Below are 26,600 nucleotides of genomic sequence, written 5' to 3'. Positions count from 1 at the left end.
CTTGTGTTTCCTGTTTTCTGAACGTTCCTCAGTAGACTGGTGGGATGCCATCTTCTTGCATGGTAACAAGCCGAAAGACTGTTTAGTTAGTACTGGAAGTTCATTCTCCGTGTCTCTTAGCCTGTGGATCCTCAGGGTAATGAGAAGCCCTTAAGATCAGTGTTTTAGGAAATGTGCTACCTGTTCTCCAGGAGACATCGGGTGTGTTGCTGGGGAGGCCGATTGCTGTAAGTTTATAAATAATGGCAGGCTTAGAGGAGATTTATCTTACCAAGTATCAGGTTCCCCACCAAGAGGACGGTTTTGACAGCTGAAATCCGTACACAAAGAACCTTGGGGCTATGTGATATTCCAGGGGCCCCTGATTAAGAAAAGGCGAGCATCGAAGGACTGTGCTATTGGTTTTCTATATTTTCTCCTCCAATAATTGCTTCTCCCAGCCCCAAGAGACAGTCATTATCCAGCCTGTTGTGCAGAGAGGTGAAGTGAGGGGGTATACCCACACCCAGGAGACCTGGCTCTCGGTTCCTGATTTGTTTTTATGCCAAAGTGGATGGCTCCTTTCAGGGTCTTTTTGGGATATTAGGACATACGATACCAGTTCACCCTCTGTACCACAGGGACTAGTCAAATAGCCACTGGTAAGACATTTGACCATCTTAAATGAATGGATTATTGTTGTTAGTATCTACCCCTTTAGCAAAGTGTGTTTAGGATTGTGGATTAATGTCACATAATGAAAGAAAGCTAGTTTTTCATTATTTAACAAATTTGTTGTGTAATTGTACATTCTTGACCATGATCTCAATGGTCAGGTTAAGGGACACCATATGTCAGAATATGACCAATATATTTAAAAGATGAAGAACGGGAACTAGTTAATGTTCTTTCAGGATTTACATGTAATTTGATCATATTAAAGACTGGCCTTTAATTCCCTTCCGGTGCTGATCAGGGGAGCTCAAACTATAATCTTTAAAGTGACTGTAAAATACGTGCATTCACCAAACCAGGATTTACTCTTTCTTTTCATTCGGCAGGAGTGGTCAATGGGTATTTGGTATTCTGAAATCAACCCACATGGAAAAAGTCTGGCTGGAGTTTCTTTGTGGGTGGGGACATAGGCATCTGCAGCCTGCACAGCTGGACACTGTTCTGACTATCCAGAAGGCCCGGCATTGCTCTTTGATCCTGTTATCTACCCTCAATGTAAATTTGTTTTAGTTGGACTAGTCCGTAGGGGCTTGAGAAATATTTGTGGAAAAGGAATGGTTTTGTGTTTCTGTTTTAACTTGTGTTGATTGCCTGTGACTTGAAAATATCCCAAAGTAGATCTATCCAAGTTGTTTAAATGGGAAACGGGACAAGTGTACCCATATAAATAGAGAGATAGACTCTCATAAAAATTACAAAAGATTTTCAAATAAGCATGCATGTTGTAGATTTTTATAAATGGGGTTGTGGTAGAGGTACCAGTATTGTTTGGAAATAGCACTGCTTTCCATACTCAGCTGTCTGGGTTAGGAGCCCCTGTGGATCCTCCCAGAGCACTGGACTTGACCTCATCCACCTGCTCATCACTGTTGCCTACTGATGCCTGTGTTGGATGATATACTCGGGGAAGCTGGAGACTCTCTGGTCTGCCCAGTTTGATGGTGTACATCTTTGCTGGGGTGCACTGACCAGCATATTCTCAGTGAGTGCCAGATGGATGATGAACGAGTGGGTAGGTGATGGCCGAATGGATGGATGGGCGATGGGTGATGGATGGACAGAGGATGGATTGATCCATGGATGACGGGCGGATGGTGTGTGGGTAGATGGATAGATACACGTAACTGTCTATGAGTCTATGCAGTGCAGAGAAAGACGCACTGGGCTCCGCCACAAGAATCTAGTTGAGATCCTGACTTTTCCACTTCCTAGCTGCGTGACCTTTGATAAGTCTTCCAACATGTCTGACTTCAGTTTCTCTATCATAGTGTAGTGATAGCTTGCAGAGTTGCCATGACGATCAAGAAAGGTCATGTTCATGGACGTGCTCTTCGTATAAATGTTAATTATTGTTACTGTCTGCTGAGGACTGTTAATATGATTTAATCCTGAGCATTTCTTCTCTTTAAGCAATGTCGTCACAGTGTCTTTCCATGGAAAGGGCTGGGGTGAGGAAGCAAATAAAAGCAGCTCCCCCTGTATACCCTGGATCGTGGGTGGGTGGTGGTTCTGGCTATCCGTGATCGTGGGCCATCTGTGGATCCTGATGCTTGTCTCCTCCTCAGCTATGATGGCCTTTCTCTTTGACCTGAAGGACTTGGTGGACCTCATGTCGATTGGCACTCTCCTGGCTTACTCTTTGGTGGCTGCCTGTGTGTTGGTCTTACGGTATGTATGGCTTTTCTGGATTCCATGATAGATAGTGAAGATGTACCCTGTTAGACTTTTAAAAGTTCAGGTTAATGATTTATAAGGTGTAATTTCAGGTTCTTGTTAGTTCCTTTGGGAACTGCCCTAGAGAGTGTGGGATTTGGTGGTTGAGAGTCTAGTCACAGAAAACATCACTGAAAAGAGTCAGGGGGCTCACCTTTCACTATCACGTGCCCTCATTTTTCTGGCAGGATGTTAGGAGGAGGGAGGTGACAGGTTCTCAGTCTAACTGTTGGGCCTGGTACAGGGAACAGAATTTTTGAAGGCTTAGGGTAATGATTTCAGTTTGGTCCAGGTTCTTAGCTTGGAGGGTTCTGGGGACTAATCCTGGTGGGAATTGGGAGAATCCTTGTGTGATTCTTAGGGCAGTGCTGTCCTATAGCAACACCGCAAGCTGCCCCAAGAGGAGTCAGTCCCAGTACGTGGCATTGAGTGGCCAAGGTGAATGTTGAGCAAGACTTCCCAGGCGCTGGCCATGTCAGCCTTGTGGACGCTGGGCCAACCCCCTGGATGGCCGAGGTAAAGCAGTTCAGGGCCTAGGAGTGGTGCCCTGTGTTCTCAGCTCCCTCAGTGTCCCCCTTCCCAGGCACAGCCCTGGGCTCCAGTTGTCCTTTGCTCTGAAAGGACAGGGTTCTGCTTCCTCACTACCAGGAAAGGCTCAAGGGAGCATTTATCATGAGAATATGGAGTCATGGAGACTCTGTGTTGGTCACCTGGGAAAAGCCTCATTACTTCTTTTCGGGCATTTATACTGGCAAGGTCATTTATTCCATTTGTCCCATTTCAAGTATGCTTAGCACCTACTCTGTGTAAAACTTGGGCTGACCCTCAGCCGTGGCCATGTAGCATTGGCTAAAACTAGTTTGCTAGTTCTGTGACCGTTTATTCCGTCCTGAGGGCTCAGCCCTGGAGTCTTCTCTGAGGTTCTCCTTACACTCTCATTTGACCAAATGATGTTGACATAAGTGAATCAGTAAAATATGGTTAAATACCTTTATGCTCACACTTAGATTAGATGCAAAATAATTCAGAAGCACTCTGGTTTTCGTCACTGGTAGAAAAGATTGGAGCTCTCTTCATTTTGGGTGGGAAGATAAGGAGCCTCATTTAAAATGAATGCTTTACTTGCAGGAAGCTTATGCCTTGGAAATCATGCCACAGGCCCAGTCTTTCGGCCAGCTCTGTAAAGTTGTTTATTCTAAGCCATTTGGAGTTTTAAAATAAATTGATCCAATTAAGTCTCACAAAGAGAATTTCTCAAATCCATCAGCTTGCCGACACATTTCTCTGGCTCTTGGCACCAAACAGGATCCTAATGTCACAGCTTTCTATTTCTGTTTGTACTTTTAGCTCCCTTCAGCCATAGTTTTGTTGGAAGTGGCCAAATATTATAAGCATGCAAGGGCCAGTACTACTACTCAGAGCAAGGGAAACCATCTCAGGATATTTCTTTGGGTTAGTTCATGGGGAAGGTCAAGTTGTCTCAAATTGAGACCCCAAGGAGGAAGGTATTGCCCAGAAGCAGAAACAGAAAGAAGCCAAGGACTCAGGTCTCCTCCTCTGTATCTACTTTGCCAGAGAATGCATCGTTGTGACCATCCTCTTCCCATTTTATGCCTTGTGTCCTGGGCAACTTACCTTTGAAAGCTTACTAAGAACTTGAGTCAGTATGTATCCTTTTGCCCAATGAAAGCACATTTTGATGGTCACACAATACCTTTCTTTACAGGTATCAGCCAGAGCAACCTAATATGGTATACCAGATGGCCAGAACTACCGACGAGCTCGATCAAGTGGACCAGAATGAATTGGTGAGCACCAGTGATTCCCAGACAGGCTTTTTACCAGAAGCAGAACGGTTTTCTTTGAAAACCATACTCTCACCCAAAAATATGGAGCCTTCCAAATTCTCCGGGCTAATTGTGAACATTTCAACCAGCCTCATAGGTAAGAGCCTGCCCTTCCCTGTAAGGTGTTTGGGGTCCTGCTTGTTGGTATTGCAGGGTTTCTTGTCCCGGGTGGTGGAGGCAAGTGCTGGAAGGGATAGAGATAAGCATCTGTCTTGCTACTGGACTGTGATGTCAGCTACTCTGCCCTTACCGTAATTGATGGCTGCAGAAATGGAGCCTCCCTCTCCATGGGTTTTGGGGCTATCTGTGGGGATCTGAGAAAAGATTGAATTGCACCCCTCTCTCCCTCCTTCTTAGCAATTCTTATCCTCACCATCTGCATTGTTGCCGTGCTCGGAAAGGAGGCTCTGACAAAAGCGGAGTTGTGGGCCATCTTTGTGCTTGCTGGATCTGTCCTCCTCTGCTCCCTGGTTACCATCATCATCTGGAGGCAGCCTGAGAGCAAGACCAAGCTTTCATTTAAGGTGAGCAGCTCTGCCTGCAGGGAACCTCCTGGTAGGCTCTGTGGTAGGTGCCCCAGATTCCAGCCCTCCTGCACCCTGCGTGAGCTCTGCCAGGCCAGGCTGTCTGGAGCAGAGGGGCTGGCTGGCCAGCCCCAGGGACAATGAGTGGGGACCCGACCCTGGAAGAAGGCACCCCTCCCTGCCATAGCTCTTAGGTGTCAATGATGCAGCTCACTGCTGGGGTAGCTCACATGTGTCCATCTAACGTATGTGTCTGGCGCATTGCATTACCCAGCCTTGGAGGTGACTGAGGTGTCTGCATTTTAGCTTACACAAGTAATGAAGTAGTTCAGTGTTGGAGATAAAGGAGGAGTCCCTCTTCTAGCCCCTTCTTAAACAGGAGATTAGCAAGAGGGGAAAATTAGAGTAGAGTGCATGTTGGCACTTGGTAGCCTAGAACCAAACCCCCACCTATTAGAGTTTGCCGGTGCAGGGGTGCGGCTATGCATATGTGTGTGGGTTGGGGTGCGCTCACCTTCTTCTCCCCATGTAAAGAGTGCAGTTCATCTGTCTCAGGGGTGGGGGCTTTTCTTAGGGCGTTTTTTGCTAAATGACTCAAAGGTGCTGCCCCCTGCATTCCACCCCTACAGACTTGACAACGCGCCCCCCTCACCCCACTCTCTTTGCAGGTGCCCTTCCTGCCGCTACTTCCCGTCCTGAGCATCTTTGTGAACGTCTATCTCATGATGCAGCTGGACCAAGGCACATGGGTCCGGTTTGCAGTGTGGATGCTGATAGGTATGTGAAGTCAGGGTTTCACTGTGATGGCCTCTCTCGGAGGCCCCTCTGCCCCAGGCCCCGAGCCTGTCTATGCTGATCATTTGTCTTTTCTACAACTTGTGCCTCTTGTCACTGAGCCTCTCTCATTTCCAATCTCAAAGCATAATGAAAACACATGTAGTCAGGGGTTTTCCCTCAATGAGGAGCTCTTGTACATCGTGGGTCTCCCCTCCCTTTCAGATACTTTTCATTTTAATTGCTCTTGACTGAGCTAGTTATGTCATGGCAAGAGCTGAAGGTAACAAGAATAAGGCGATGGTCTGCTGTTGACAAAGCACCAGTCTATCTCCCTGGATCATGACCCTCCCCAGCCCAGCAAGCCCCTGCCCCACTGGCCCATGTGGGAGGTTTGGGGTCACCGTTTGGGTGCTGGCCCTGTTGTAGGTCACCCGTGGCCTGCCCCCTACCTGGGTATCCAACCCCAGGAAATGGACTCAGGCTCCTTCCTCAGTGCTGGTGACCAAGGAGCTTGCCTCTCACCCTCAGTGTTGGTGACAAGAGCTGTAACGCCAGGACTTTGTTTCTGCCAAAGCCTCCGCCCTGGGTCACCACACTTAGGGGCAGATAGCTGCCACCTGGAGATCCTTCTCTGCAGACCTCACATTGTCTGCAAAGTGTGGCCTGCAGCTGGTTGGACAGACGTCCCCTGTCGAGCCTTCCTGTGGGAGAGCTGGTCAGCATGTGCGGTCGTGTGTGATCAGCACACATTCCCCCACACTGCAGGGTGAGGCGCTCATTCCCCCGCGAGGGTGGAGGACCCCTGTTTCTAAGCATACCAGATGTGAGTCCTGGGCTCCAAGCCGTTAGCTTAGTTCCAGGGCTTTGAGGCCTGCCCTCCTTATGTCTCTGGCATGAAGGTTGCCTCAGGGCCAGACAACCGTAGTGCTTGAGTGGATGGTTAGAAGCTCAGATCTCTGGGCCCCACCAAGGGACCTCTGGAGTCCTGGACACCAGAATGGACTGAACTCCTGTGTTACACACGCTTGCAGGCAACTTGAATGCCGCCTCCTATCTGACAGTCGCATATGTAGAGAAAACAGAGACAGTGGGCCTCCGGAGGCCGTGCGAACAGCCTGGGGAGCCGTGATGCCCGTTGGAAATCCCACCCTGGCAGGGAGCAGCACGGGCCCACCAGCGGCCCCAGGGCACAAGCCGGGTAGTGAGTAGATGAAGCTGCAGGAACAGCACCTGTCCCGGGGCCCCCAGCCTAGCTGCGCCCCTGCTCAGGATCCAGCCCCGTGTGAGGCTCTCCAGAAGGGCGTCTGCCCGTGCTGCATGTAGAGGTGGGAGAGCCGCTTTTGCAGATGTTAGTCAAAGTCGTGTCATTTCTCTGAGGGCAGAAAGTTTGCCCAGATTCAGGCCCAGGACAGGCAGCGTGGAGAGACTTTCCTGGGTGGACTCCTCCACCGGCTGTGCTCACATGCGCACTCTGCTCTCGGCCTGCAGGCTTCATCATCTATTTTGGTTATGGTTTGTGGCACAGCGAGGAGGCGTCCCTGGCCGCCGACCAAGCAAGGACTCCTGATGGCAATTTGGACCATTGCAAGTGACACGCAGCCCCTCCCTCAGAGGTGACCGCAACCCCGAGGGATGCCCGCAGAGGTCCTGGGAGCACCTCACTCTGTCCACCAGTGCGTCAGGACCCACCCACATCTACACAGCCCCAATGCAGCAGACGCTGCAGCTACCTGAAACGCAGCCTTAGCCCGCAGCCCGTGTGTCCTGCTTAGACTCGCTCCGCAGCAGGTGCACGAGGGCCCGTCACCTCGGACAGCTCCCCAGCAGGGGCCGCTTGGCCACAGCTAGCCACCGCGGCTCCTAACATCCTCCTGAACACAGAAAGCGGCCCCCGTCCTCTCCAGCTCCGTGTGCATGCTGCTGTGTGCTCAGGCAGAATGGAGGTCACGGTTTCTTGTCACCTTGGGAATCCAGGCCTCCCTCCCTGGGGACCATTCTAGTATTAAACATGTGCGCACTCCAGACTCTCCATAGCCATCTCCCCACACGGCCCCCAAGGCCGGCCGCAGAGGCAAGGTGAGTACTCCAAAACACACGTCCCCAGCAGTCTTGCCCCTGGAGCCGAAGGACAGCAGTTTACTTTAAAAAGGAAAAGCAAGACTGGTTTCCTTCTCCCACTCCTGTTCCCTGCGTTGCTTCCAGAAGAGGTCAGGAGGACTGTGAGCTCTCCCCTCCTTCCCCTTCCAGGCAGGGGTTCACTGCTTCACCGGACAGCCCCGCACACTCCAGCGGTGCTGAGGGCAGGCGTTTCCATCACTGACAAGGAGGAAGGGAGCGCCGCTGTGGGGACGAGGCAGCAGGACCAAGGCAGGGCCGCCTCTACTCCTGGTGCCCAAGTGTGGGGACCTCCCCAGCCACACTCTGTCTCTCTCCAGGCCCCAGGCCGGTTCTGGCTGCTCGCCAGCAACTGTGTGTCCCAAGCAACTGGAGTGTGGCACTGCATTCCTGTGGGACTGGCCTTAGATTAGTAGAGCTTAGAATGCTGTATTCTGTGGGTCTTTGCCAATCACTAAATCCTGCCCTCTGATGCTTGTGGGTTAGCATCTCGAGTTTTGTAAGGTTCTCAAGGCAGGTGTCCACTCATTCTGAGGTGACCGTGGCCAGCCCCCCTCGCTGCTTCTGGTCCCAGCATGATCTGTTTGGCTCCTCCTTAGATAGAATCAAAACCGAGTCCTCCGTTAGCATCTGCGAATCACTCCAAATTAAGTTGGCACTTAGTGTTAACTTGGAAAATGACCAAATATTTCCTCAGTGTGTTGTTGGGAGCATGGGGTCTGCACATGAGAATGTGGGGGTCATACTGCTGTCCAAGCGTTGTGGGTTTGTATCTGGATCGTAACCTGGCCCCGGACCCCCTGCCTCTGTCAGTCACAGAGCCAGCTTGGGTCCCTGCACACGGCGTGCTCCCTCCTCGGACCCTGCAGCACCCCACGCTCTCACCCACTCTGTGGAGAGGAGCCCAAGGAAACAAGAATGCTGACGCGGTCTTCCTTCCCATGAGAACGTGACTTGGGAGACAAAAGGGCCTCCCCTGAACGGGAGGGGAGGGAGGAAGGCATGTGGGCACCCCAGAAAATGTAAATGCTGCTTTGAAGCTCAGACTCCCACTTCTTCCCCCTTGTCCGACCTTGACACAAATCTGCTAGAAATAAGCCTGGTAAATTGACAGCACTTGTCTGATCTCCCTCAGTAGGTTCGGAGAGAATTGCAAGAATTTGTGGGCCAGCCAAATGACAGGGTCGGTCAGTGGAGGGCTGGTGGGCCGGTGGTAAGAGCTTGGCCTCTGCCCCAGGCCCTGATCACCTGCCTGGAAGCTTTATTCTAACTATCATTTGTGAATGTTACAGAGGGAGGAGCATAAGGGCTCAGAGCATGGGTTTCCAAAGAAAGGTATTTAAATTTATGTAGATTGGTGCTGTATAATATTCTGATAAATATTAATTTATTTCATGGGGTTTTGGTCGTCTGCTGTCTTCTTAGAATTTGTTAGCTATTTGTTTGCTTGATTTGTCTGTTACTTTCCCACATAGGCAAAGAGAACTTGAGGGAAAGGTAATATCTGAGAAAAGTGTAGAGGAGAGAGAGAAAAAAAAAATTTTTTTTTTTACTTTGATATCTCTTTCTGGCTGAAATTTCTGTGCAAGACAGCAGGCAATAGACTGTATACAGATGACATTTCAGCTGGCAACATGTCTCCTTCTGCTGAATGACAAGGTGTGTTCGCTGATGCCATCCCACAGAATGCGAAGCTCCTGGAGTGGGAGGGTCCTCCTTCTTCACCCCGAAGTGGGAAGTGCCTCCAGAAGGCTCGGAAAAGGACACCTGAAGGTTCAGCAGAGAAATAGTTGTCATGGTCACTGTGCTTTTATGGAGACTGACTTCCGTTCAGTTGCCAGGGGTTTTTTCTTCTGTATATGAGGGCGGTAATGTAAGGAATGATGTTTAGGGTCAGTCTCCCCAGTGCTGTTAGGCTTTTTCTTATCCTTCATTCCTTCCCCAGAAATAAACACACAAGCGCGCTGGGGCACGCACACACACAGGTAAGAAATAACCACCAAAAATGCCCAACAATTGGCCTCCCTACCCCCCAAGCGAGAATATGATTATCAGTTTCATGGCTTGGCCAGTATTTTCTACACCATCAGAAATTCCACACTTCTAGAGACATGCCCTTTGGAAATGTCGTGTCTCCTTTTATCTGTGGCCCGGTCGCAAATAGCCACATTGGAAAGACCCATTTGTGTCAAATAAGCACCCCTTCCTGCCTCCCGAAGTGCCCTCTGCCCTCCCTGTCTTTGTGACCCCATGAAGACTCACAGAGAAGCCAACAGCGGGGCCCCAGGACCTCTCCTGAAGATTGAGGAGTGTGAGGGGTCTCCAGGGAAGCAGTCAGACCCCGTGGGCCAGTGAGGCCAAGCCTGCTTCCTGGAGGGGGCCTTGTGCAGGAGATGGGGCCTCTGCACTCCCCTCACCACACCCCACCAGCTCACACCCCTTCCACCCAACTTGGGGCTTGATTTGTTTTTCCAAACCTGTAAGAGTAGATAGGGCCATTTTTCCTAGGGTGTTTTGGAAAGATTCGAAATCAATACTGTTGTCAGAACCTCTCCCCTCCAGCTCCCCCACCTGTGGTTTGGAACCACTGAGTCATCTCTCTTAAGAGATTGGCCTCCTGGTCCTGTGTGCTGGTGCTGTGGTTTGGCTATCACAGGCTGCCTGCCTGCTGTGTGTGCGCTCTGAGGGCTTCAGGCGCCCCCAGCTCTTGAGACTCTGGCACACCCCCTTCTGTACATTTGGCATAGCCTGTGTGTGCACTGAGGCGCCTGGCCCTTGCTTGTTGGGCTTCATGCATGGCAGTAGGCATGAACTGGGTTACATACCCTCCTCGCGCCACCCAGCGAGTGTTCGGAGCTGACTGAGTTCTGCAGTCTGTGTGGGATGGTCTCTAGCCTAACACCAACCACGGCTGTGAGTCCAGGGTCCGAGGGTGGGTTCCTTGGGTGAGTGTGGACATGCCTCAGAACGGCCCCAGCCAGAGTATAGACGGACTCACAGGCATTTTGGGGCCATCACCAGGAGAGGACACCTGCCGGCTCTGTGCCAGGACCGTCTTCTGATCTGCGTGTCTCACTTGTATACATCTCATCAAAGCTGATTGTCCTGTTGGCACCCAAAAGCCATGATCACCAAGATGGGAGTGAGGCATCTTCATGCCAGGCCCTGTCGCCGATGTGTTCTAGCGCGGACAGAGATATGTGTCTGCAGGCCTGTCCGCACTCTGCTGGCCATAGGTGTGCAACATTTGTATGCCTGTGTGTGGAACTGTTACAAAGTTCCTGGCAGATGGAACTAAATATATGCTATGTATGGTTGTTCTGTATAACTTAAGATACATGTTTGACATCATAATGAGAGTATTATATGTAAGGCTCTTCAGGGAGAGTGAGATAGACATTTTGTCAGACTCCTATGGACTTTTTTTTGGTAATGAAATGATTTATTGATCCAGTGGTGCAAGAAGCTACACTCCGTATTTCATCATCATAGTTATAATACCTGATGGGTTTTTACGGCAAAAGAAAAAAAAAATGTCAACTGACTTTGATATTCGTCACTATAATCCAGAGTCTTTCTGTGCCCGTTGCTTCATTGAGCAGCAGTGCTCTTTTGAGTGGGACACAGACCGGCCAAGGGCCTTAGGGCACAGTAATCGAGGAACCCCCTCCCCCTGACCCCGATAGCCCTGTAAGTGTGTGGAACTGCCGGCTGAAAAACCCCCATGAGATCAAGACCTTGGCTGTGAAGTCCAGCAAATTGATCTTCTCAGGGTATGAGCAGGGTCAGGAAGCAGGGCTAGGAAGATACGCTTTGACTTTGTTAATTAATTAATAAGGTATATGATGTTGTGTTTCTCGATGACAAACTTTTTTAAGTTTGGGACTTATTTTCGATTTGAGAAGTTGTAATATATATTTAAAGTAAGTTTCCCGCTTAAGTTGTGCCTTCCAGCATCGATGGGTCTAAAGCATGGGGTGATGATCCCAGTGAGGGCTGATTTATTATCAAACCCACAGAGCTGTGGTTTCTCCAGTAAACTTTTTCTTCTACTGAACATGGAGCCATTATTAAAAGAATTATGTTTCTTATTATGTAAATTGTATAATATTTTTGCTTGTTTGATGTCCTATTTTTCTAATAGTTTTCTTATAGTTTCTTATAATTGTAATACTAGATTTAGAATCTGATGCCCACTGCAAACCAGGCTGTCTCTGCTGGCCTCTCCTGTTTTTATTTTAAAGACAAGCATCGATGTCCATCACCTTAAGAAAATGTGAAATTCTGCTTTGTATCCCATTTTTGCTGACAACACTGTATGTTGACAACTTCCTACTATATGTTGTAAAATCAAATTATTTTGTGGTACAGTATCTCATGCTTCTTCCAACTCTAATAAATTCTATGGCTTTGGCATGCACAGTGTGATCTCAAGACTCCCCCCGGTAGGGTCCCCAAGCTTGGCAGCACCTCACAGAGAGTTCCAGATCCTGTCCTTCGCTTCTTTAGCATCCTCTGTTTCTCCATAGCCCGATGTTGTAATGTTTCGTTGGCCTTGGGGCATTTGGTGCAAATACTCATTCCAAGGTCCAGTCCCTCAACAAGGGAATCCCCCAGCCCTCAGTTTAGGATCCTCTCATGCCATCTCCCCACCTCCCACTCCTTCCAGACTTGGCTTGGGTTTGAGCGGGGCTGCTTTGCACCCAGATTGCTGCCCCCCAGGAGCATAAAGCCACTCATCCGCCGAAGCCCTTGGGGCCCAAGCGCCAGCCGCCTCGCACCACGTACACCTCAGCCCTGCCCTTCCCTCTGCGCACATAGTCTGTCTGGGAGGATGGGGTCGGGGAAGGGTTGCAGCTGTCCCTGGGATTGCCTCTCTCCCGCATCCCCTCCATCCCCCGGGAAGGAAGCCTTTTCTTGGACAGGAGGCCGACTCTGTCCAGGGGTCTTAACTCTCAGACGCTACCAAGCAGCGATTCAATGACCACAGGGGGAAGTTGGTTGCCAGCGGAAGGCAAGGCCCAACCTGGGCGTGTTCTCAGCAGACACCGGAGCCCTAGGAGAGCAGGGCAGGGGTAGCTGCGGCCCGGTTCGCACCAGGTTTACTCGAGAATCAGTGCAAGCCACCCCCCGCCCCTCACCGGCGCCGTCCTCCGCTTGTCACCAGGCCACAAAGCTAGGACTGTGTGCCGCCTCCCTGCTCCGCAGCAGCCAGAGTGTGCCCTGTGGCCCGGGCCGCGGGCTGACAGGAGGCGGACCCCCGCGAGCGATCGCTCCGCGAGAGGTCCTGCTGACAGCTTGCAGGCCCCGGTGAGCCGAGCGCGGGGTCCCCGGCCCCGGGGAGTGGCCACGCGGGAAAGTAGCGTCTGGCTCCCTGAGCCATGCGCCTAGAGCCCACCTCCCAGAACAGGAGCCGGAGCCCGGTTCCCGCGGCGCCGCAGCGCCACCTAGTGGCCAGCACGGGGCGGGCAGCCCGAGGAGCAGCCCCGCCTCCCAGCCCCATCTCAGCCATCTCTTAGGGAGCCCTGAGCCCCGACTGGGGATTCCAGGCGGGAGGCCTGATGGGGAACCACCTGGAGCAAGCTTTCCCTGGAAGTGTGGTTATGAAACACTTCGGGGAAGTCAAAAGCTGCCCCCAAACAGCTGGGCATCGGCAGCACCGAGGAATCCTCCCGAGCTCCTCACTAGGCTGCGTATTCCTGCCCAGCCCTGCACAACCACCGGACAGAACCGGCAGGGAGGGTTGGGACGCCAACTGTGGGTAACCCTGTCCGCCCTTCTTCAAAAGGGAGCAGTTTCATTTTACCAAACTCTGGCTGCCCACTGAGCCGTAAATGCTGCTGTTGAATAAAATGCAATGTGAGTAAAGGCTCAGTGAATAAAAACCGGCGCCGTCGTTGCTAATGAAAGCAGCTCTCTGGCCAATCCCACTGCTCTGGATCCTGGTGGCTCGGGACTGAGTTGGGGAAGAGAGACCTGCAGGTTGGCCTTTCCCTTGGATGCTTGGGGGTTTTGCTCCTTGAAACGATGAAGTTACTGAGTGCCTGCGCTTTACAGTGTGGCAGGGGAGGGCAGATGGCAGCACCGCTCCACTACGTTAATTTGAGTGCGGTTCAAACAAGAACCCACTGTGCAGACAGCAGCAGCTGTGCGGGGGTCTGGGAGTGGGTGCCGCAGGCCTGCTGCCCTAGGCAGGAGGCACAGAGCCCCAGGTGGGGCCCTTGGTCTCATGCCCCAGGCTGGTCCCAACTCAGAGCTGCAAACCATCTGATCCAGTTCGGTGCTGGCACTGGTGAAACTGGGAGATGTGGTGAGTGAGGCAAAGGAGCCCGTCCCTCCTGAGTGCATCTTCCCTCCCTGCTGAGGGGGAGAACCGAGCTCGGTGCGGTGCTCAGGTCACCCTGGGTGGCCCTGTTTTTGTTTCAGGAAGTTAAAAGAGATTTCACCAACTTAAGTGAATGAACACCCAGGTCAGGCTCCCAGCCTTTGGTGGTGGTTTTGTTTTTTTAAGTCTGGGGGCCCAAACTCTCCAATGGGCAGGACTCTGACCCTTGAGGACCACGGACGCGATGACAGGGTGTGGTCCCCGAGTTGCCACTTGACAGCAGGACACGGATGCTACCTCATGGGGCACCAGCCGTGAGAACAGCTCTCAACTCCAATAGCAGACAGCAAGTGTCCGGCTTTGAGGTATCGACCCACACTTAACTCCTCCACCACTCCCCTCCTGATGCGCCGGTCCATATCGCCCCTGCGGGGGTGGCGGGCTATACCAGGGTCCTGGGCACAGAGGAGGGCGCTGAGTGACTGTCTTCAAAGATCTCCTCTGCCTGCTGCAGGTTACCTGCGGGAGGGGCCGGGGTTCTCTACAGGCAGGAGGAAGCCAGCGCTGACCTCTTTTCCTACGTGTGCCAGCGGGCGAGTCACTTCACTTTGGTGAAGTGGAGGTGCTGCCGGGCACCTTGTTTCCCTCGTGTGTAGGGGGAAGGGCAGTATAATGGGAAAGGGCAGTCATTTTATAATGACTATAAAAGTGTAAGGCACAAGACACCCCGAAAGAAAAAAAACAAACAGTTTGGGACAGGTGGACAAGGTTTGATAGGTCGATGACGATTAAGATCGTTAATCAACAAGTAGTCGGCATCAACCATCTGAAGGCGTGGGAGGTTGAGGGGAACCATGGTGGTCCTGTCACGTCCTGAAGTGACTTGACGTGATTTATCGCCTGTAAGAGGTCCCTTGTTCGGCAGCTGTTCCGGAGGGCGGGCTTGCTGGGGTCTCTGTAGAGTAGCTGTGCTTCCCACATGCCCGCAAAACCCGGGGGTCTCCCTCGGAACCCCACGAAGGGGCAGGCCCACGTGGACACTGCAGGGTCAGCTGGCCAACCTGAGGTGGGGGAGGGATGAGGGCAAGTGCTTTCGGGTAGAAAGAGGTGTCCCGCCAGCATTTGGGGGGACTACTCAAGAGCTCCCCAGGGTCTTGTGTTCCCCCCCACCCCAGGCCCCAGCCCCTCGGCTTGGGGAAAGAGCTCATGATGAGGAACTGCATGACAGTGGCCATTGTCACTGGAGAGACAGATCTGTGATGATCCAGATAAAACTGACAGGTTTTAGGACACATCATACTCTCTTTGGGGCAGAACCAGATCTGTTTAGGTCTGATTTTGAAATTAGTGGCGAGGGGACCGTACTCAGTCTTTTGTGTCCTTTTCCAGCCCCGTTCCTGCGGGAACATGCCCCAGCCCATGAAGATGACCTTGCCGAGCAGAGCCTCTGAGCTCTTCCCGATTACAGGCCAGGACTGCCGGGGGTCTTTGCTGGAAGACAGCTGCAGGGCCCCTGGACCTGCTGGGTCTGGGGAGAGGGGTTCTTGGCGACCATCAGCTGACCCTGACACAATCAGAAAGGGAACGCAGCCTGCCAAACATCTCCCTGCCTGGGATCCCCAGCCTCAATCTCCTGGAGCCCAAGAGGGCCAGGCTGACAGGTACATCAAGTGCGTATCACAGAAGGTCCCTCAAGTTCATTTTAATATGCTTCAAACACAAATACGCAACACAGAAACTGTAGGGGCCAGATAAATAAGGTGTGACCCCATTCCAATAATCACCAGGTGGGCCAGCCCATCAGCCCCCTCCCCTCCGCAGACATCCCCCCGACACTCGCCCCGGAACCTCATCCAGGGTGTGGAGGGCAGGGGTGGGTGCAGGGCTCAGACATGTCTCCCAAACACTAGGAAGAGGCTGGTGAGGTTTGGTGGGTCCTTAGGCAGTGGGGAGGCTACAGCATCGGTCTGTGGAAACCACTCCAGCCCAGGAGGAGGACAGCCGGGAGAATTCCATGTTGAGAGAGGTCCGGGTCCTAATGGTGTGTGGGGCGGGGTGGGGGGCAGGGGTTGTGAGGACGGGACACAGCGTCTGCCGTCCCCCCGTGTTTGAGGATACGAGCAACACGTGATGGGTGCCCACGACGAAGGAACGAAGCCAGGGCAATGTGGGAATTAGCTCAAGTACCGAAGGGCAGGGCTGGTGAGGGCAACACTTCAGTTCACCCAGTGAGGGGTTACTTAGTTCTAACATCACTATGACTTTGACGGCAATAGGCTAACACACGGTAGCACATTCTAACGTAACACTGACTTCAGTATTGCTGTGTAACTGCGTTTAGCAGGTGTCCAAGTGGTTCCTCCCGGGCGGAGCCGAGCGACCGCCAAGCGACGTTTTCAAAGGCGGTGCCTGCTCATAGAATCAATACTTGTGTATTTAGTCAACGTGGCATGATCTACTCTAGTGGAATGCCCAACTCAACATCACAACACCATGCAGAGCTGCTAAAGGAAACGAGACATGTTTCTTCAGTGGGGATCTACTGTGTATGTCCCAAGGATGGGCAAAGACCCTTGGAGGTTTGCTAGAAATGAGATGTCCCTGAGGCCAGCAAGCCCAACCTTGACTCACACAAGGAACACAGACCGGGCCTGTCTTCCGGCGGGCTGTGTGCGAGCCGAGCAGGCGGGGCCCCCGGCAAGGTGGCCCCTCCTGTGGGGCCATTGCCTCCTGGTTCTGGGGCCCTGGCACACGGGGCATCCCTGCATGAGTCTGCTTGCCTCAGGCAGGCTCAGAGGCAGCCCTGTGCTCGGGACCATTCTGAGGGGCCGTCGGGAGAAAGTGCAGGGTCTTTGTCGCAAACAGGAAACAAAGGCATTGTTATCGTCACCATATCAACTGTTAAAACTATGTCTTTCTCTGTGTGTCATGCTCCTACCATACCACAGCACTACGGGGAGAGTGTTCGTTCACATTCTACATCTACCTTTTCCAAGACAAATGCCAGTCCAGGAGCCAGGGACCGTCAGCTGGCCTTTCCGTCAGGCTCCTCTGTTGGGAAGAACAACCTGGGCCTAACAAGGGACCTCTGTCGGCTGTGGTACTGCTTGGTCATCAGGTAGAAAATACGCCTGGCTTTTGCCGGAGGTCGTGTGATGGTCGAGCACAGCTTGGAACGGATCCCTGGATGGAAGGGTCGGTGCTCTGGAAGCCCCTGCTAGAACCCCTGAGCCATCTCAGAGTACAGTGATGGGGTTGGGTTATGGAACCAAACTGATGGGGGGCTGGTTGCCTATGAAATGGGGGCCTGCAGGTCATCTTATGGTGGGTTGATCATTTAGAGAATCACATCGGAGCACCCCAGGGGGGGATCCCGGAGGATGCTTTCCTACTCTGTGCTCCGTCCAAATACAGATCCTATCAGCAATTTCCCTTCTGGAGGATGGAGCACGGACGGTCTTGGCCAACTCCAAGGTCATCCTCACCCTCACTCCAGAAGGTCATGCTCCTCCATATTTTCCGGAGGGTGTAGTAGCTTCATGACGGATTCCAAGATGCCACTTAGGAAAAAAGCAAAACCTGTGTTTACAAGACTGGGTGATTCGCTGTCGTGAGTATCATCGGCAAAACTGCTAAACCCTTCAGGGCTTCCTGCTGCTGTCCTTTAGGCACTCACGACAGGAGTATTAATAATTAAAACTCACGAATGGAATAGTAGTGACCTCACATCATGTTGACTAAGAAGCAGACTGTTCCAAAGGCAGTTACCGTTCACAAATCGCTGGTGTTTGTGTTAGAGTACCACTTCGTGGTAGGCGGAAAGGCGCTTCTTCTTTGTATCTTTTTTTTTTTTCCTTTTTCTATTTTGGGTAGAAATATTCCTGGGAAGCTAGATAGAAATGCATTTTCATATCCCAATAATTCTTAGGCACAAGTTAGAAAACTGCTGACCTTCACCAAAATATGTCAGCACATCATGTTATAAAAAAATGCAATTCAGAACCGCTGCATGTGTATATACGTGTATCTCAATATACACACAGATCGGTGCAGTACACATGATAATTCAATGTATATTCAAAACTGAGCTATTTGTAACTAACCTGAAATTCTGCAGTGAGAGTTCATTGCTCGAGAACAGCTGGGAGTTTCTTTCTTTTGGGTCTAACTACGGTCAAACGTTTGCACACCAGACACTACTGTTTATGCTTTCCTAAGTGCCAACACCAGGGCAGTCTTATATGAGGATCAGAAGAGGACTTTGCTTAGGATGCAGCTGTGCAGCTACTGAGCATGCGCGCAGGGCCCGCCGCGGGCGGGGCCCCGGGTCATGACTCCCTCCGGGTGGAAGCTCGGGGTTCGCGGGAGCCAAGGCTCCCACAGGCTGCTTGGTGCGGCGTCATCTGGGCGTCGTGCTGACTCTGGCGGGAGAGGAGGGCCCCGAGGAGGAGCCACGGTAAACGGGGGACGTGGGGGAGAGTTTCACCGGGCTCGTTGGGTCCCCCGTTTGGAGCTTCCAAAGCAGCTCTTCGTTGGTTCGGCTCAATCTCTTCTTCTCCTGGGTTTCTTTCTCGACGTATTCCTGGAGATTAGCATTTTCCTCCGACAGTTGTCTGCGTGAGGAGAACAAGAAACAGTCAGGTAGCAATCCTGCCGCGGGGGGCCGGGGCGGGGGCACTGATCGTGAGATTCACCAGGCCGGTGGGCTCGGGGCAAGGGAGGAGGCGGTAGGCACCTGCGGGAGGACAGGAACAAGTGGGACTGCGGTGACCAGGAGCCAGGGGCCGAAGCGTGGTTTCCACTTGTCCCAGGAACACATCTGCTCCCAATAGACTCCACGTCCCTCTGCCCCATCAGGGGAGGCGCTAGCTGTCCACTGGACAGAGCAAATGCTGAAGGCAGAAGAGGAAAGTAGGGAGGTGGGGAGCTGGTGTGGGTGTGCCACCAGGAGGCTGGGAGAGCGTGGCAGTCAACACTGAGGACAGCACGGGGACGGTGCCTTCAGCCTCAGGGCCCCTCCCGGCCTCCCTGCCCCTGGTTGGGGTCTCCATGATAGCACCGCCTTCCCTGGCTGCAAAAGCTGATCTGTGCACCTGCCTGCCTGCTGGACCGGGAGCCCCAGGGGACAGGGACCAGAGCTGCCTTCTTTGAATCCCCTGCGTCCAGCCGGGTGTCTGGCTCAGAATAGATGCTCAGTTGATGTTTGTTGAGAAAGGGATGTGCTAAATGAAAAATGAATCAAGGCATCTGTGCCATCTGTCATGAAGTGTGAGTTGCTCGCTTTGTCATATTTTTTATAAATGACAGCACCTGTGAGGAACCGAGAGGGAGAAGCCCATATGTATTTTGCAGCTGGGTGGACGTAGCCCGGGCAGCCAGCTCACTTGGATCAAGCCTGGACTGGCTCTTTGAACCAGGGTGCCTTTGTGATTTCCTGGGGAGGCACAGTGGCTCAGGTAGAGCAGAGGCTCCAGCCCTCCTGCCAAAGTGGGGGGAAAGACCCGCTCCCCTTACATGGTCTTCCCTGTGACCCTCTGGGACGGGAATGGGCCGCCAACACCCCGAGTTCAGCTGTAGGGCAATGTGTGTGAATGTGTGTAGGCATATGCGTGGGACCTGGGGGGGGGGTGCACACAAGAGCGTGCGTGCATTTGAGGGAGCATGACCGTGCAAGTCTGGGACCGTGCACATGAGTGTGCATGTGTGTGACAGGAAACACAAGGATGTGTGTGAGTGTGTGCACAAGTGTGTGCTTCCCCCAGTGACCCACATGGATCCAATAAGGAGTACAGCTGAGGAGTGGGCCAGGGCTTGGGCGCGGGGCTCGCGGAGAGGGCTCTGTCCTCCTGGACAAAATGCAGGCACACCTCATGGTACCAGGCTTCACTTTACTGAAACTTGGCAGACACTATGTTTTTTTTCTAAGTTGAAGATTTGTGGCAGCCCTCGGGAGAGCATGGCTGTCAGCGCCAAGCTTCCAACAGCGCTGGCTCACTTCACGTCTCTGAGTCACATTTTGGTAATTGTTGCAATATTTCAAACTTTTTCATTCTTGTTATATGTGTTCGGCTGATCTGTGGTCAGTGATCTTTGAGGTTACTACTGTAATTGTTTTGGGTTGCCACGAACTGCACCTGTACAAGATCACAAACTTAACCAATGAACGTGTGTGTTCTGACCGCTCGGTCGACCAGGCTTTCCCCCTGGCTCTCCCCTCTCCTTGAGTGTCGCCCTATTTCCCGTGACACAGCAATATTGAAGTTAAGCCAGTAAGTAACCTGACAGTGGACTCTAAGGGTTCAAGTAAAAGGAAGAGTGGCACATCTCTCCCTTTAAACCAGGGTTTTGTAAGGAGGGCATGTTGAGAGCGTTGATAGGCTGAGAGCTGGGGTTTCTTGTGCCAAACAGGCAGCCCAGTCGGGAATGCAAAGGAAAGGTTCTTGAAGGGCATTAAAAGTGCTGCTTCAGTGAACACACAAATGATAAGAAAGTGAAACAGCCTTTCTGATGATATGGAGAAAGTTTGAGTGGTCTGGAGAGAAGAGCAAACCAGCCCTAACATTCCCTTAAGCCAAAGCCTGACCCCGAGCAAGGCCCTAGGTCTCTGTGATTCTGGGAGGGCTGAGAGAGGTGAGGAAGCTGCAGAGGAAAGTCTGAAGCTGCAGAGGCTGGTCCATGAGGTTGAAGGAAAGAACCAGCTCCGTAACAGAAAATATAACGTGAAGCAGCAAGGGCTGGGGGAGAAGCTGCGGCGAGTTCTCCAGAAGGTCCAGCTATGATAGCAATGAAAGCGGCTACACACCACAGCAGGTTTCCAGTGTAGACAAGACAGCCTTCTACTGGAAGAAGATGCCGTCAAGGACTTTCAGAGCTAGAGAGGAGAAGTCAATGCTGGCTCCACAGCTTCAGAGGACAGGCTGACTCTCACGTTAGGGGCTAATGCAGCTGGTGACTTTAGCTGAAGCTGGGGCTCACTGACCATTCCGAAAATCCTAGGGCCCTTCAGAATTACGCTCAACCTACTCTGCCTGTGCTCTAGAAATGGAACAATGAAGTCTGGATGACAGCACATCTGTTTATAACATGTGGAGCTCCCTGTTGAGAGCTACTGCTGAGAAAAATGATTCCTATCAGAATGCGACTGCTCACTGACAACACAGCCGGTCATCCAAGAAGCTCTGACTGGGACATACGAGATGAATGTTGTTATCATGCCCGCTGACACAACAGCCATCCTGCAGCCCCTGGATCATGGAGTACCTTTGACTTTCAAGTCTTATTCTCTAAGAAACACATTCTGTAAGCCTATAGCCATACACAGCGATTCCTCTGATGGATGTGGACAACTGAAAACCTTCTGGAAAGGATTCACCATTCGAGATGCCATCAAGAACATTTATGATTGATGGGAAGAGGTCAAAATATCCACATTCACCAGAGCTTGGGAGAGGTTGGTTCCCACCATCCTGGAGGACTTGGAGGGGTTCAGGGCGTCCGCGGAGGCAGTCACCGCAGAGGTGGTGGAAACAGCAAGAGAACTGGAGCTAGAAGTGGGGCGGGAAGATGGGACCGCGCTGCTGTCGTCTCGTGATCAGACTTGGACGGACGAGGAGCTGCTCCTCATGGATGAGCCAGGAAAGTGGATTCTTGAGATGGAAACTGCTCCCGATGGAGATGCCGTGAAGACTGTTGCAGTGACCACAAAGGATTTAGAATCTTACATCAACTTAGTGAGAAAGCAGCCTCAGGGTTTCAGAGATCGACCCCAGCTTGGAAAGAAGTTCTGCTGTGAGTTAAATGCTACCAAACAGCATCCCACGCTACAGAGGAATGGTTTGTGAAAGGAAGAGTCAGGCGATGTAGCAAACTTCACTGTTTTAAGAAATTGGCACAGACCACCCCCCCCAGCCTTGAGCAGCCCCCACTCCGATCAATCAGCAGCCATCCTCAGTGAGCCGAGACCCTCTACCTGCAAAAGGGTGACAACTCGCTGGAAGTGTAGATGACGGCTTGCCTTTTTTAGCAATGAAGTATTTTTAAATGAAGGTGTGTCCATTGCTTCTTTAGACATAACAGTATTTCACACTTAGTAGACTCTAGGATAGTGTAAATGTGACGGTTCGCTGTACCGAGAAACCATTCATTTTGGGGGAAAGTCATTGGATGGCTTCACTGCAATACTTGTTGACTGCGGTGGTCTGGAACCGGAACCACAGAAGCTTTGAAGCCTGTCTGGAAGCGGCAGCTGGCTGATCAAGCCCGGACTCTGCTTGACTTCACTCTGACAGCAGAGGGGAGGACACCCGTATCCTTCCTGGAAGGTTGCAGCCCCGCAGAGCAGGGGATGGAGACGGGAACAGGGTTACTCAGAGCAGCTGCATTCGGCTGCAGGCTTCACTGGCTTGGTCACTCCCTGCTGTCCTCACTGCCATGGCCAGGCTGCCCCAGGACCACCACTCGGCAGCCGAGGGCTCCACCCTGCTCTGCGCCAGGGACCTAACAGAGCGTGGTTTAGGCTCATGTGGTTTTTCTCTTTCGTATGGGAACACCTATTGGGCAGCCCTCTCCAAACTCCCCAGAAATAACCCCTCCGCCTTTCAGCTGTACTGGAGACCCCTGCCGCACACTTCTGCCAATTTTGCTCATTTCTCCCAAGGTGGGGACCCCTGATATGGAGAGCCAGGACACAGGCCCCATGGTCCCCGTGGTGTGTTTTCTTCTCGTCTTCCTATGCAACATGCCAAGAGCCTGTGTGGGGGGAAGCCTCCCAGCTCAGAGGAATGAGATGCAGTGGATGCCGGAATAAACACAGAGCCCTCCCAGGAGCTCAAGAGCAAAGCCACGTTGTAGGTGCTTCGTGTTTCGTTAAGCTCAGACACCCAGGCCCACCTACCTTGTGACAACGGTGTTCTGGTCAATCCTTGCTTTGAGGTCTTCATTCTGCTGCTGGAGAACTTGGATCTTTTCTTCTAGGATAATGTTCTTTTCTGCCTACAAAGAAAGCAGTGGTAAGAGGTTCTCAGTGAGGCCGCGACAAAGATAAAAGACCAGTGCCCTTGGCTTCTGACCTTTGGAGGATTATCAAGAATAGTGCTTTGTGGGGCACCTGGGTGGCTCGGTGGGTTGGGTGTCCAGCTCTTGATTTTGGCTCAGGTCATGATCTTGGGGTCATGAGATGGAGCCCCATGTCAGGCTCCCCGCTGAGCCAGAGTCTGCTTGCCCCTCCCCCTCTGCTCCTCCCCCTGCTCACACGCTTGCTCTCTCTCTCAAATAAATAAATAAAATCTTCAAAAAAAAAAAAAAAGGAACAGTGCTTTGCAAACTGCAGTTTGCAATGTATTAGTGGGTTGTAAAATCAAGTTAGAGAGACATGAGTAGCATTTCTTTTTTAAGCAAAATAAAACAGAAAATATCAGAGTGCACTGTATATAGTAAAAGTATTTCTTATTCATATTTTAGCTATACATGTTTTTTACATATACGTGTGTGTGTATCCATCAGGTTCCTGTGTAGAATACATTTTTTTAGAGATTTTATTTATTTGAAAAAAAGAGTGAGTGAGAGAGCACAAGTAGGGGGAGTGGCAGGCAGAGGGAAAGGGAAAAGCAGACTCCCCACTAAGGAGGGTGCCCGATTTGGGCCTCAATCTCAGGACCCTGGGATCATGACCTGAGCCGAAAGTAGACGCTTAACTGACTAAGCCACCCAGGTGCCCCTAGAATATGTTTCTTACAGTGTGTGCTCCTGCAGTCAGAGACAAGCTGTCAGACGTAAGTGGACACCAGGACCTAGTGTGGCTGATGGTCCCTGGTTCTTCCTGACAGTCAACTGCATAGCATTGGCCTACCTGGCCCCGGCGTGTATGCTTGATATGACATTCTGAATTAACGGAGGGATAGAAATATAAATAATGTGGACACATTTTTTTTCCTTCTGAGGGTATGGGCAGCCAGGAACCTGAAACCTGAGATGGGCTTGGTACATGATCCAAAAATAACATTTTCCATGGCTATTATCCTGCAATTTATGCCTTTTTCTCTGTCTGTGTGTCCCTTAGGGCCTTGTGGAAGTACAGTTCCATTCTAAGATAAATTTGGAAATAAATAAATAATAATTAATTTATTTATTTTAAAGATTCTATTTATTTATTTATTAGAGAGAGAGAGAATGAGAGAGAGAGAGAGAGAGAGAGAGCGTGAGAGGGGAGAGTTCAGAGGAAGAAGCAGACTCCCCACTGAGCAGGGAGCCTGGTGCGGGACTTGATCCCGGGACTCTAGGATCATGACCTGAGCCGAAGGCAGTTGCTTAGTCAACTGAGCCACCCAGCCACCCAGAAATAAATTATTTCTTGAAGAGAAAATGACAAATTCACTGTTGGGTCTTAATCTTTGAGGAGAACTGTCGCCCTTCCAGGACCAGGACTAGGGGTCAGAGCCAAAGGGCTGGGCTCTGTCCCACAAACTTCCCTACAGCCTTCATCTTTGCTCCCAGGAAATGGGAAGTGATTACACTGCTTCTTTCTTTATGCCTAGAAAGGTTTCTGGAAGGAGAAGTCATGCATGGTTGCAGAATGCCTGGAACATGGCAAAAACCAGCCAAATAAGCCCTAAAGTTTGTGGGGGACTAGACAACTGAATGTGGATGGCTCAGCCTGGAGGAGGAGGGTCGTCGGTCCCTGTGTGGGCCTGGCTGGGAAGGAGAGGGCTCGGACCTTGCTGGAAAACTCTGGGCTGTTGGGAGGCACCACAGGATCACCACAGCCCAGGATGCTGGTTACTGACAGCCATACTGCTATCTCCCCCCATCCTACCTGATAAGCACGTGCGGTATGAGACGTCTGCAAGGAGCGGGGGTGCTAGGTTAAAAGGGGACATGACAACCGAATTCAACAGGTGCATCTAGACCGGCTCCAGGGTTGAGAAATCCAGCTTCAAGGGATATTTCAGACACAAGCAGGGAACTTTACAAGGTAGATGAGATGATCCGTGACTGAGATGGCAAGTAAGATCTGCTGGCTGGGAGAAAGCAGGATACAAAGTTCTCCCTGTGTGGGGCATGTCCATAGTACCAAGGAAAAGTTCTGGGAAGTACTAACAGCACTTGGAAATATATTCTAATTTTCTTGATTTTGTTTATCTTCTAATTTTCATAATGCATGTCTTTTCTTTTTATAGCATCAACTTATATTTAAATATAACAGTAAAAAAGGGGAAAAAAGGTCTATCTGAGACCCTTAGGCCAACCTCCGCATCAAGATGGTGTCTCCTTGCAAGCTGGCTGCTCTGCTACCAACTTCGAATGACTTGTCTCCAGCTCTAGCTTTTGCACCACCCTTGTGCCTGCCAGGGAGGGGAGTGAGCTCAGGGGGGCTCCATTTCCCCAAAGGAATGCCTTTGCTAGTTCTGCGGTAGCCGGCTTGAAGGGGAGGCAGAGGGTTATGAGACCAGGCACCCGGGCCTGGGCCTGGACTCCCACCCTCTGGGTGAGATGCACCCTCTGCCTAGACCTCCATCTGTATCTGAATCTATGAAAGGAGCCTCTGGATGGTACCTGCTCCAGTGGATTGCTGTCTGGGGTTAAAGAACAAAGACTTAAAGTGGTTTGCGCAGTGCCTGGCATAAACCTCCGTGATGCTGCACTTACGCTGGCTTACCACCCGTCCCTCGCAGGGAGGAGGGAGGAAGCAGCAGTCCCCCAGGGGAGGAGGGATGGACAGGGGTGGAGGCGGCAGTTAGGGGGGCTGCCCAGTTACGCAGTACAAGGCCACCTTGGATTCCTTATCAGAATTCCTCGCTTCCTAAGAAAGGTCTTGAGACTCAGCCATGGCATTTTCTGCTCAGGTGTAAGGGATGGACAGGGAAGGGCCCAGCCTCTGCAGACCGTGAGTGAGGATATCTATGATGCCCACACGGCATACCACTCAGGTTACTGGGGCTCTCCCAAGGAGGCAGGCTGACTCACCAGTTTTTCCAGCTCAATAATCTTCTTTTCCTGCTGGTGTATTTGCTGATTCTTCATCTCTAATACCTGCTTCAGACTCTTCATGTCTTCTTCCAAGTGCTGATAGGGAGCCAATGCGATCTACAACAGCGGAGAGCGAGAGCTATTTACCAGGGGGCCCAGCAAAAGCCCAGTATTCCCCAGTGCCATGAATTCAGCAAAATCTAGCCTTCTGTAGCAAGCTTCCCGTTAGGCACTGGAGTGTGAATGTGAGCCCACTCACAGCCTTCCCTGATGAAGATGCTCACTGGTTTCCCACTGGAGATGCTAGGAGAAATCCAGCTCCCTGGGGAATGAGAGAGGTAAAGCCATCATCCACCAAAAAGTCTGGATTCGGGGAGGGCTGGATGTTACCAGCCCATCCCCAATGGGAGCCCCTGGGGTCAAAAGACTAAATTCATCACTAGCTTTTAACATGGACCCAGACTGCTTGATTCACCAGACAAGTTGTGATTTGCAGGTCTCCCCTGGGCCCACGCAGAGTGGGGGCGGGGGCATCCTTTCAGGGTAAAGGAGCAAAGTAGTTGAAAAAGCAGAAAAGGCACTTTAGAAAAAGAAATGCTACAGTGAGGTTGCTGGGTATAA

The 26,600-nt window shown here is 51.6% G+C and overlaps 2 protein-coding genes across 8 annotated transcripts in view; one reads left to right on the top strand and one right to left on the bottom strand.

The window, feature by feature from the left end:
• Nucleotides 1-8,027, top strand: part of SLC7A1 (solute carrier family 7 member 1) — a 73,851-nt gene extending 65,824 nt beyond the window's left edge. For all 5 annotated transcript variants that reach the window (XM_032879983.1, XM_032879984.1, XM_032879985.1 and 2 more), the window contains 5 exons: nucleotides 2,280-2,382; nucleotides 4,154-4,371; nucleotides 4,632-4,798; nucleotides 5,467-5,575; nucleotides 7,064-8,027. In XM_032879983.1, coding sequence (XP_032735874.1) covers nucleotides 2,280-2,382; nucleotides 4,154-4,371; nucleotides 4,632-4,798; nucleotides 5,467-5,575; nucleotides 7,064-7,167 — 701 coding nt within the window. In that variant the 3' untranslated portion in view covers nucleotides 7,168-8,027. The remainder of the gene's footprint in view (nucleotides 1-2,279; nucleotides 2,383-4,153; nucleotides 4,372-4,631; nucleotides 4,799-5,466; nucleotides 5,576-7,063) is intronic.
• A 7,675-nt stretch (nucleotides 8,028-15,702) lies between these two features.
• Nucleotides 15,703-26,600, bottom strand: part of MTUS2 (microtubule associated scaffold protein 2) — a 574,399-nt gene continuing 563,501 nt past the window's right edge. For all 3 annotated transcript variants that reach the window (XM_032879978.1, XM_032879977.1, XM_032879980.1), the window contains 3 exons: nucleotides 25,977-26,096; nucleotides 22,909-23,006; nucleotides 15,703-18,628 (listed from right to left, as the gene is read on the bottom strand). In XM_032879978.1, coding sequence (XP_032735869.1) covers nucleotides 18,415-18,628; nucleotides 22,909-23,006; nucleotides 25,977-26,096 — 432 coding nt within the window. In that variant the 3' untranslated portion in view covers nucleotides 15,703-18,414. The remainder of the gene's footprint in view (nucleotides 18,629-22,908; nucleotides 23,007-25,976; nucleotides 26,097-26,600) is intronic.

The sequence above is a fragment of the Lontra canadensis genome, unplaced genomic scaffold (assembly GCF_010015895.1).
Source record: "Lontra canadensis isolate GAN:19392208 unplaced genomic scaffold, GSC_riverotter_1.0 scaffold67, whole genome shotgun sequence".
In the NCBI taxonomy this organism is placed as follows: Eukaryota; Metazoa; Chordata; class Mammalia; order Carnivora; family Mustelidae; genus Lontra; species Lontra canadensis.
This window is presented reverse-complemented; position numbering and strand designations above follow the sequence as displayed.